Below are 12,007 nucleotides of genomic sequence, written 5' to 3'. Positions count from 1 at the left end.
TTTCTATACCAGGGTTTTCTTTTTTTGGCAAGAGAACCGGGACATCTTGCAGCAGGCCATGAAAGAGGGAAACCATTTAGATGTTGCTAACAAAACAAGAGGCCATCAGTTTCAGACAAAACTCATACTGAGGAAAGTAAAAGCAAGAGAGGAGAAGGAAGAGTATTTTTATGAGATGCACACAAGAAATTACCTGCAGCAGACCACACTACAGAATCAGGGATATTATTTGATTTGTCTCAATCAGTTGGTATTGCACTCTTTCACCTGCTTAAGTGGAGGAACAGCATTTGGATGCAAAAACCTACTGCACACATTTCTGGGTGTGAAAACTGCTCTGGAGGCAACGCTGACAATTTAAAAAATGTTTTTTTTTCCTACTCCCTTTGAAAGGTACAATCAAGGCACAGGATCTACCCAGGTGTAAGAGGTGTCACACATACTTGACATGAGCTATTGGTTTCCAAAAACATTAACAAGTTGCCACACAGCTCAGCCCTGTCTCATCAGACATTTGAAAGGTGATCACTCGGATAAGCCAGGATAGGCTGGCTGCAACCCAAATTCAGAAACCTGCAGCCATACTGCCAGTAAGAACCACCAGCAAAACGCATGGAATTAATAAAAGCAACAGTGAAACGTCAAGTTAAAAAAAAAAAAAAAAAAGAAGAGAAAAAAAGAAGTATTGCATGCCCTTCTTGGGTAAATGTACAATTAATTTCTGATGAGGACTAATTAATTTTTACCAGAAAAAAATACTGCTCATTCTCATGCTCCTGTCTTGATTGTATCTATCAGGAGATGTACTTTCAATAGTGTCTTTTGTCTTGTAGCAATGAAAATAAGCCTCCTAAACTGAATCAGACTGGAAGATGTTTCCCTGGTGCCTTTCTTTTTAACCTGAAGTGGAATATATCAGAGCTGTAGATTTGCTTACCCTTCTGTTCTGTGCATGGAGCATCTCTCCAGAGGAATTTTCAGCACTCCATTACTTAAACCCACAAAGAGTGACCTGTCGCTGTGCAGGATTTGGAGACTCTTGATTGCTTCCCTTTGTCCATCAGGGAGGATCTGCATTTCCTCTAAATAACAACTCCTCAGGCTCCTGTTAGTGGTAGAAAGCGCCTTCAAGATGGTGCCATACTCTAATAGAACAAGAAACAAGGCACAAGTAAATCTTGGAGGCATTGACTTCATTTCATACTTACCTAAAGAGTAAAATATCACTGTCATTTTTACACAGCTGCTTTAAACTTAGTTTTGGTCACCCCCTCCCATTGGTAGAGAGAGCTCCTACATTCTTACAATCCCCAAGAGTTCTCAGACATTACAAAAACTGCCTGTGAGTGTGTTTTAATGAGAACCCAGAAAGGTGTGAACCATCTGGAAAGTGGACACCTGGAAACACTTCCCAGTTGTAGCACTGAGGCAGAAAAGAGTCTGGTCCCATCATCAGTGAGTTATACAACAAGGTGACCTGAGATAGCAGGGATCATTTCTGATCCTTTGTGTTTGTATTTCTTTGGGTTTATGGTGTGATATGATGCCATGACAAATGACAAGAGAGGCAGAAGCCCTGATGGAAATCAGAGAGGCCTCGGTAATGACTGCATGGGTCATGGATCTAATTGAGCCTCTTCCTGGAAGAAGGCGTCTTGCCAGCTTGACAAGATGTTATGGCATGAACAGTGCATACAGCAAAACATATATGTTTGTGTTCACAGTGCTCTTACCTAAACAATTCAAAGATCTGATAAACTGTGGGAGATTTATGCTGGGGAAAAGGAGGTAGCCTTTTTTGTTAAACACTATTTTTTGTTAAAACCCCAAAAAGGTCTGTCAGCCCCAACTGTTTCTGAAGCTTAATCTTTCTATCCTGGTAACTTCTATATTGGTGCCAAGGCTCAGCAATTTATAGTGCTGGGGTTGGCTGCCATAAGATGCTTCTCCTCCACTTGGGAGGGACTTAAGTGTGCAACAAGACTGAGGCCCAAGTTTGGGCTCATTTTGTTTCAGGACTAGGTCTGTGTCCGGGGCTGCCCCTAGGGAGGGCTGTCTCCTCTGAAGCAGTTCACTGGTTTAAATATTTCAGGTCCTGCAGAGTTTACTCTTTAGTCACCTCTAACCAGGGCCAGAAAGGAAACACAAATAAGGAGCCAAGGTTATGGCAGTGGACCTTTCTACACAGATGATATGAGACAGAAAGTATTCTGGCTTTCTCTTAGGCTTTGTAGGTGTGACTCCTCACTTAAAATATCAAGATATCAAAACAACAGAACCATGCTGTATTTTCATTTAAGTATGTTCTTCTCATCATAAACAATGGCCATGGAGGCTCCCACAGTGGGAACGTTACTAGAACACATCCAAGATGATCACTTTTGAAGTAAGTGGTGGTAAAAGTTAGATAAATTATGACACAGTCCTGGAAGGTAGTAACATGATTATGAGGCAATGACTCTGCATTCAGATGTGAGATTAAAGTAACACTTAGGGAGGCAATCCATCTTACTCTAAAGTCAAAGCTTCTGCAATAGAGGGTAACAACTTTATACCCATGAGGCTGGCCATATGCTCTGATTAATCAAACTATTTAATTTAACCTTTATCCTTAGTATGAATATGGGCTAAGACAACCATTTATAACGCTTTGTCCTTCTCCAGCATCTTTCCTTTATCCAAGGTATCTACACTTTTCAGAAGAGGCAATGTATCCTGCTAATTAGAGGATGGAGGTAGAAATAAAGATACTAAATCATTTAGTTAATTCTACCACAGACTCTCTATGCTACCACAAAAAAAAACTTGCCTCAGCTTCCCCATCTTCATTACCCAGTGCATGCCCATTCCTGAAAGCACTGGGAGTCATACACCAGTAGGCACATGGAAGTGCAAAGAATGACATAATTAAAACCTTGGGCAAGCCTGAATCTCAGTATTATTATTGCTTATTTAGAGATGAGTATGTCATAGCACAGAGAGGCAACCTACATGCACATAAGCACAGAGCAGCAACCTTTGCTCTTCTCCATTGTAATGTATTAACCTGGCTAGTTGAAACATGCTTTTATATAAGGGAGGAAAATGCTATTGTTGCTTTTAACCACAATGTAGGTCTGTTCACTTGGGACTATGCCTCAAGTCCTCCACCCTGCTTTTAAATTTACTTACGCAAACTAACTTCCACGCAATTTTGTGTTGAAATGATATCAAATGACAACTGTATAACGGTGCCAAAACTGGGCTCCCAGGTTTGCTAGGTCTAAGAGCAAGTGGAGGGAACTTTCTTAAGCCCTGATGCTCTTACCTGTTCCAATATACATCACATGGTAGAGAGTATCCTTCCCCTGAACAATATCAACCACGAGTCTGGAAAATCGAATGCTGTCCTGAGTCACGTACGGATCTACAGTCACTGGCTGCACGACATCATTCATCAGGAATAAGCGCTGTGCATCCTGCAGAACTCTCTCTGTCAGGTTCTCGTTAGGGCTGTCATCATTCAGCGTCCCACACTAAACACAGAAGATTGAACTTCAGCACCTGCATTTTCTCCCCACTCCAGCAGTCCAAGACCAAACCCTGAAATTCTTCTGGAAACCCATGTCCTATTGATTTCCTGGGAAGGTGGGTCTGTGTGAGGGTCACAGAATCAGGCTCTTAGCCTTACCACAGGTCCTTAGCTTAGCTTCGGCCTGTAGCCCACTCTTTAAAAAAGTTTCTCACAGCTGGTCCACAGACCAGCAATGTGGTGTTTCATTCCCCTGGGATACCCTGCAGCCAGCAAACCAGAAGGGCAAAAGGCATTAACGAACCAAGGAGAAAAAGAATTAAAATTAGCTGTAGAAAGATTTAAAGCCAGCAGTGGAAAGTTTTCGTGGTGATGAAGCCTCTAAGTATTTCAAATAATTTTCAGGGTCTACCTGGCACCTCAGTCTGCACAATGCACAAAACCTGGAGGTTAAAACCCCTGAAAAATGGGTTGGTTTTGTGTCAAAGAAATCAACTCACCATGATGCTTTTCTCTGATGTGCTGGCATCTGAATAGACCCCTCTGGTTTAATCTGAAGCAAGGCAGGTTAGCCACTAGCTCCCCCCTTCCCACATGCAGCTCTTCTATGCTCATAGCAAATGGCAGATCAAGCCGTGTCCATACATCTTTGAGCACCAGGAAGCGTACTGAAATAGGACTCAGTGACCTTGTCCATCCAGAACAGGGAGGAAGAAGAGAGCTCATCTCATGTCTTTTAAATACCATCGTAAGTCTTATCAGGTGGATAGTGCATTTTAAAGCCTGAGTTTCTACCTCGCATTTATCTCTAGAATTCAGCATTTTCAAAAGCTGATGCAAGATTAAACTCTCCATGCAGTTTTGTGATCCATGTCAGTATCCAGGGCTGGATCTTCACTCTTCCCCACCATGCTCTGCATAATGGACAGACAATTCTTTACTCCAGAAGAAAGATGGGTGACTGGTTATTTATCTTGCTCTAGGCCATGGGAGTCAGTGCTACAATTAGAAATCCTGCCGAATCCCATACTCAGTCCATGGACAGCTTCATTTCTCACTAAGTGATGCTCATACTCGAGTAATTTCATTAGACAGAAAAACCCACAGATTTCTTTTTCTTCATTTTGGGTTCAGGTCTTTTGGCTTTCCATGGAAGAGAAGTTAGTATACAGCATATTAGGATGTTAATTTACAGCACTCCAGCTACAGTGTACAAATATCCCATGTGCATACTCTCGATATGCATCGAAGCAGCTCTGCAGTGCGGCTACCTTTCTCAGGTGCACCATCCAAAGTTTCTCTTACCAGTGTGCTAAAATGAGTTGACAGGAGTTCAGCTCGCATTTACAGAATAAATATGGATCCTAATGGTTGGCGTACTAAGCCCTACAATATTTTGGAACTTGTGTTAACCAGGTGAACAGAGTGATACTAATTCCCACCACTTATGAACATGGTCACTTTTTTATCCATTTAAACATCTTCCCGAGTAGCCAGACTACGGAGACATCAGTGGGGTTTTGGTGTGCCCACAAGTAGGTTTTAATGTTTTTTTCTATTGCAATGGTTCTTTTTCGCTCATGACTCATCCCACATTCTAAAGAGTTTTTAAATCTCTCTCCTGCTGTATCCAATACTTCTGGTTTACACTACTGTCTTGCTTTGGATGCTCTTCTCTCCACTCTCATTCCTAGAGTGTCACTGAAGGAGCAGTCTCAACAGCAGGAATGTCATTGTTGGCTTTTTTTTTCCATTCTCATCAAGTCACAGATAATCCTTTTGGTCTATTGGCAGCCTGTGTGCTCACACCTCATCCTCTGGTTTGGTTTTATTTTGTTTTGTTCTAATATCCTGATTATCTGCATAGCCCTGATCCTCTATAGCCTTTGGTATTTCTCCTTCCTCTTTGAAAGAAAAAAAACAGACCAACCTCAGCATTCTTCCCTCATCTTCCTTTGTGAACACTGAGGCAAAAAAAATTAATTTAATTTTTTTTCAATACCTGCCACTTCTGTCACTAAATTACCCTTGTCATCTCCTGAAGGCCCTTCACTGACCTCTTGTTCCTCCTGTACTTGAAAAACATCTTAATCTCTTCTTGCAATCTTCCTTTTGTCTGCCACATACCTCCTTTTCCTTTCCTTATTTTCCTCTGACCCTTTTCTTTCATGTTGCTGCTGCAATCTTTGCACTCCACATTTTATCTGATACTTTTTGTGACATGGAAGTGCTTTCCAAAGTCCTTTTCTGTTCCTCCTGTGTTAGCCCCGCAAGGGACAGAAAGACCTTGATTCTCAGTTCTTAGTAAACCTTAATATTCCCTTTAAAATAAGAATGAAAAAAAATAATGATTATAAAAAATAAATTAAAAAATAAAAATGAAAGGGAAAAGCCTGGCCATGTTAGGCATGGTGGGGCCTTCAGCGAAGCTTTGTTTCTTGGTTTTGAGTGCACCAAGCTGAGGGGTGATCAAGAGCCCAAACCTGTTCCACCTTATACAGGCAGAAGCCCCCCACCTCAGGTGCCATGAGGGTATTCAGGGGGAGAAATCAGGTTCCTCAGCAAGAACCCAAGCATGTCCCTGCTTGCACTGTGGAACTGTCTGCCATCTGCTCTTGCTGTGGTTTCAGGTGACTGCAGAGTCCTTTTTGGAAGGTCCCTGGCATTACCAGCTTGAAGACAGATGGCATTTTCAGGGAGGCTCAGCACCTTTGCCATAATAAAGGAGAGCCAGATTCACACAGTCGGTATGAAAGGATTCACCATGGGGAAGTGAGGACAGAAAGACAAGTTCATCTGCCCTAGGATTTCCAAAACGGGAAGGGACTCAGCTGTAAAATCAGCTCACGCTTCAGAAGACTTGGGTTCACCGTGGCTGTCACATGCATAGTCTGCACCTCACTGCTTGAATCTGTACATAAAGTGACTGAAGTTGCTCTATAATTTTCAGATTGGCCTTAACTGATAATCCTGGAAAGCTGCTCTTTCATAAAACTGAAGATTTTTAAGGTGAGACAGAACACCTGTGAGCATCCTCATGTGTCCTCTTCCACCAGTTACTGCTGCAACATGTCCAAAACTTCTGGCTGAGCTACTCTGTCTTGGAAAGACATCCATCTTGCACTGAAACACTGTTAGCCTTAGGGCCCCTATCAAGTGACGGAAAATTCATCACCTCAAAACACAGCCACAGTGTTTAATTATCTTTCTTCTTTAAAAATATAGGTTATCTCCATTCTAGTTTGTCTTTGTCCAGCTTCGGCTTTCAATCCTTGCCAGTTTTGGTGAGGACATGTCTCTATGTCCTTTTGTGAGGATCACATTCTTGGAGTTCAAGTGTCGGTGATGAGTGTAACAGAGATTTAAATTATTCAGTATTATAAAAACTCTGAACATTCTCATTATTGGTAAAGCCATTCCATTTTTGCCACAAATCCCACAGTCTCAATAACATGTGGCAAGGCTTTCCAGAGACTAAAACACTCATAAATGTGGAGAAATAAAATTTATCTGCACCATGGGTCTACCTGGAAAAATGTTCATAAATGAACCCATTGGCGTGACAGAACACAAAAGAGACTGAAGTAAGGTGAAGGGCAGCAGCAATACCTGGAAATTAGGGATGGGATTTAACGTTGGCAGCCAGGCTGATCTTGGATTTTCTTGGTAACGGAAAGGGCCATTAAATGCCTGAGTAATGGCACTCAAATTGAAGGCACACACTGCTGAGGCAGCTATGCTGTTTCTAGAAAAGGGGAGGAAAAAAAAAATCAATTTAATCATTAGAACACTGACATTTTCATCATAAGAGACATCAAGCTCCACTCAAATAAAATACATGTAAATTGCTAGGTAGATGTACAGTGATACCAATCTCATAGGGAGCAAAAATACATAAATAAATTGTAAAATGCAGAGGGGTTGCGTGACAATTTTGAGAATGAAATTTAAGCTTGGTTTAAAAATGTCTGTGATTTAAGAGCCACGGAAGCAGTTCGGACAAGAAAGGTGAATACAGTTTAATTTGCATGGATTATTTGTGTCTGTTGTATTTTTTTTTTTTTTAACAACTCATCTATCTTTATTGATTACAAACAACCTCATTTTTAATCTCCTGGTGTTTTCACAAGGTGAAATTTTGTTTTGTGCTCCAGAAATCTTCAGCTATAAAATATATCCCCTAATATTTTATATATATACATTTACATATATATATATGAAATATATAAATAAAATATGCACATGCATGAAGGGGAAGGGAAAGGGTGACACTGTGAACCAGGCTGCTTGTTATAGCAGCTCAGCATGCAAAATGGACTTGCTAATACGTGTTTTCAGTGATCACAGTTCACTTCTTTGTGTTCCCAGCTGGGAACAGCATCTGTCTCAGGCGCACAATTCACCATGCACGCACCAGCCAGGGGAGGCATGGCTACGGAAATGATGCTGTAGAAAGGACTCTTCGGAAGGGAACTTGTTTTAAGGATGCTCTGCTGCCCAGTCAGACTCACACACAAGTTAGCTGGCCTTTGCTGTTCCATTTCAGTCATGGAGACTCATTTCTGGAAGATCCTGAGCAGGCTCAGCTCCTTTTGCCTCAAGAGGGTTGGAGGGCACTTTCCGGGTAGTGAGGGTACCTCAAGGAAGCTGGTCCAAACAGGGACCTGTGCTAAGTGGTAACCCCAAATTCAAAACTGCTCCCTGCCCTCCCCTTCCCCCTGCTTCTTTTAGTTTCTTTCTTTTTTTTTTAAAAAAAAAAGAACAACATTCAGAAGAAAAGATATCAGAATAAAACTAAAAATAGAGCTAGCACAAGAGACTGACTTGTCATGGTGCCTTTTTAAATAACCCAAGCTCTGCTGTATGTATCTTTCTGCTAATTAAAGCAATTTGAATTCTCTAAAAAGAACACATTTTTTAAACTAAACCAATAATTACACTCTCTTGCACAAAAAAAGCAAAAAAAAAAAAAAGCAAAAAAAAAAGCCTTGCTCCACAACCTCAGGCTGGCAAGCAGAAGAACAGATTCTCACAGCATATTTCTTCCAAGCAATACAACATCAGGAAGAGCCTCCTGCTTTGTCTTCCCATTCTCCGCTCCTGCCCCTCTCCCTTACATCCCTGGAGTGATGGAATAGCTCACTTTGAACATGTCAAAGGAACACGAGGCAAACCTTTCTCCACTTTTGTCTGAACACTGCTGATGCAGTGCATGCTCACAGACAAAGCTAATGATGGATGACAAGTAAATGCCTTGAGGCACTTACGGGAAAAAAAAGGGAGAATGAGAAAGAAAACAAAAAAGAAGGAGGAAGACTATAACCCCACTAGTCTAACAAAAATAATTTTTTTTAATTATATTTTTAGGGCCATGCTAAGGCCTCCACAGTTTAGCCCTTTCCCTTTGCTAGACTGGAGAAAGGAAAGAGGTTTTCCATTAAATCTGTGGCCTGTTTTCCTTTCCATCTGTGGCCTGGCATATTTCCCATCCCTCACTATGAAAAGCTGGATCCCAGTCTCAAACCAGTGACATCAACTTGTGCAGCTGGCTCCTCTGTTGTCCTGGCGAGAGGTGCAATCTCCTGTATTCCCACCTCCTACATCCTGTGATTAACTAGGTAGTTTAAAGAGTAAGTTAAGTTCAAGGAGATTTTAACGTTGTCTTTGCTACCTCCCAGAAAATTTTTAATAAAAACATCTTAAATATTTCATCAGCAGCTTCCCCAAAATGCTCTTTCCCACTGATTCAGTTGGGTATAACATAACATGAAACAAGTCTATATGTGGGCTTTAACATAACCACTAATACCCCCTTGTTATAAGATGACCCTAAATACATTAATTAATTTTCCAAAATAAGAATACCTTTAAAAAAGCAAACAAACAAGTCATAGTTTTGCAATGCATTGGTGTTTGATTATAAAGAAACTCGGACTGGAGCATACAGCAACCCTCCTTGGTATGCAGAGCTCATGCAGTAGAATATAAGTCCCAGTGGAAGTTAAAAGAATAATTACCATTATTTCTCCAGTCGGATGACAAATTGGAACATTTTCTCTTCGAACTCTCAAAAGAACATCATGTTGTAGACCCAAAATGCTCCTTGATCTAACTTCAGCTATTATCAATAACTTATTTCTTCAATTAAACAAATGTTACATGTTATATTGTCCTCAGAAGATACAAGAGAGAATGTGCATCCCTAATGTATGAAGAGTGACTTAAATGTAACCCAAAGGATATGGGTAACACTCATCATGTCTCATGTTAAACCTGGGAGACAGACACAGCAGAAGAGAATCAGAGCTTGCCTATGTCTCCCCACTCATAGTCCAAAAACTGATTGTATGATTTGATAAAAATAATACAATTTATTAATAATTTTCTCATTTCCAACTTCTGTTCTTGGCTGGATGAATGGAAAAATGGATAGTTAAGACATTATTACTATGGGCATAGAAGTCCTCCTTGATTGAAAAAAACCTCACAAACAAACAAAATAAAAACCAAAACAAAACCCAGTATAATCTCAACTGCCTAAAGCAGTAGCCAGGTTCCCTATTAATGTTCAGGATATTTGGCTAACATTCTCTAACTGTTTTTAGAGCACTATTAATGCTACTTTCAATCCCAAGACAGATTTTCCCCAAAGTCCACAGTCAAGGTGCACAGCTCAGCCATGTTTATTTTTTGTAGTTGCTTCTCCGCTGACTCACTTTTGGCTGACACTGGCAATGGTAGTGCAGAAACAAAACATGGAAGATGGATGAGGGTGGCCAAACACATACTGCTTGGCAGAGGAGGTAAGCGTTTACAGAGTGGGAATAACATTCAGGCTATGTTAACTCTCATAGTGAAATTCCCAACAATGCTTTAGCTCAAGAAGTTGGGGCTGATGCTTTGTGACTTCAAGGACTGAAGTTCAAGCCCTGTCACACCAGCAAGTGACACATTAAAACAGGAAGGCCCGTGTACTTCAATGGGGCTTCATTTTGGTTTGCTGACGGCTTCTTGGGAACAGACTATTATTCACATTGAACAGTACTGCACTGCACACAAAAACAAAAAAAAAAGTTGGCTATGCAGCACAAGGAAGGTACTTAGAGTGCTTGTCGTATGGAGTAACTCGCTCAGACTTTCATTCGCTAGTTTACACTTCAGGGGTAACACCCCCATGGAGAACTTGTATTATTGAAACTCAATACCATGCAGACCAGTTATAGCTTGAAACTTATCATCCTAGCCTTGGGCTTCAGAGAAAAAGTTATTTGAGCTTTCCTGACTAAAAAATATATGAGTTTTTTCAATATGTTTTTTAATTAACTCCTCCTTTGTGCTTTCACAGCTACACTAAATCATTCCAATTACAAGTTTTTTCAATATCAAGCCAAGAAAATGTGATTATGAAGTTTCAGAAATCATACCTTCCTCTCAGAGTTTAACACTGCTTTTGATTTGTGGACCTGAAACAATCTATAGCAGAGGTACAGTCCCCCTGGGAAATGTCAAATGCTGTAGCCCACATGACCTTGCTACTGTGAAGTGTTGTTCAACAGCAATTTGCTGATTTCAGTCTAGGCTGTTGGGATCCCATCTGCCTCATTCTCCTCCCTCCAGTCCTTCTCTCTCAAGCATATGTACCTGTCCACCTCATGGCCAGTCCCAATGTTCACATTATTGTGTCAGATTGTCCCAACAGTTAGCCTGGCTGAAATGTAATTATGTTTTTATGTTGGGTCATTTTTAGACCATGTCTCTGAACTACACAAGCAGCATTGCCAGTACAAAAAAACAGAAGCCTGTCACAGCCCAGGTTTATATCAAATGAAGTTACCCTAGAACTGCACAATCACCTTTTATGGACTCCAGGAATCTATGAGCCATGGATTAAAAACATTGTTCTAAAGGCTATATTCCCATGATGGATAGCACAGACCCATCTATTCCTTCAAGTTAACCAAAGGATCTTTTGAAAATGATTACTCAGAGTATCTAAGAAATCAGGATATTGTCAGTCTCAGACTGCTGGGAATAGAAGAAGGGCAGTAAAACAAGTGCAACTTACACATTAGTAGTGAAGACACCATAGATCAGATCTTGCTCGGGTAGGTAGAAGGTGCTTTGCAATTCATTGTAATAGAAAGGGATTTCTCCAGCACGGGAGCAGTTCAGCCTGGCCTTCATGAAAGTTGTCCATGTGTCCTCCAGCAAAAATCTTCCTCCAATATCATTTTTGCAAACCCTTGCCACACGAGAATATACTGTTTTCCCACAGTCATGTTCTACAGCATTCTCACGGAAGAAGAAGTAGGTGAACAAACCAATGTCATAGGCAGCAATAAAGTTAGGCTCTGAAAAAAAGAAAACCAAACCCAACATTTGAAAAGATTTATACCAGTCACAAATCAATCCATGCTCGCTGACCTGCCCAATGCATTGTGCCACAAGCTCCCTTTATTCAGGCTGTCAAAGCTGGGACCAGAGGGAGCTTGGAGT

The 12,007-nt window shown here is 40.9% G+C and overlaps 1 protein-coding gene across 7 annotated transcripts in view; it reads right to left on the bottom strand.

The window, feature by feature from the left end:
* Positions 1-12,007, bottom strand: part of SEMA5B (semaphorin 5B) — a 281,602-nt gene that overhangs the window by 63,027 nt on the left and 206,568 nt on the right. For all 7 annotated transcript variants that reach the window (XR_009727959.1, XM_061370066.1, XM_061370069.1 and 4 more), the window contains 4 exons: positions 11,577-11,862; positions 7,121-7,256; positions 3,308-3,515; positions 938-1,145 (listed from right to left, as the gene is read on the bottom strand). Coding sequence is in view for 6 of the 7 variants with exons in the window: in XM_061370066.1 (XP_061226050.1) it covers positions 938-1,145; positions 3,308-3,515; positions 7,121-7,256; positions 11,577-11,862 (838 nt within the window). In the remaining variant the exon portion in view is untranslated. The remainder of the gene's footprint in view (positions 1-937; positions 1,146-3,307; positions 3,516-7,120; positions 7,257-11,576; positions 11,863-12,007) is intronic.

This window comes from Neopsephotus bourkii, unplaced genomic scaffold, assembly GCF_033783945.1.
Source record: "Neopsephotus bourkii isolate Nb327-2 ecotype Australia unplaced genomic scaffold, CSIRO-AGI_Nbou_v1 NB_1526, whole genome shotgun sequence".
NCBI lineage: Eukaryota > Metazoa > Chordata > Aves > Psittaciformes > Psittacidae > Neopsephotus > Neopsephotus bourkii.
The sequence above is the reverse complement of the archived record's forward strand: the minus strand, read 5'-3'. Positions and strand labels throughout refer to the sequence as shown.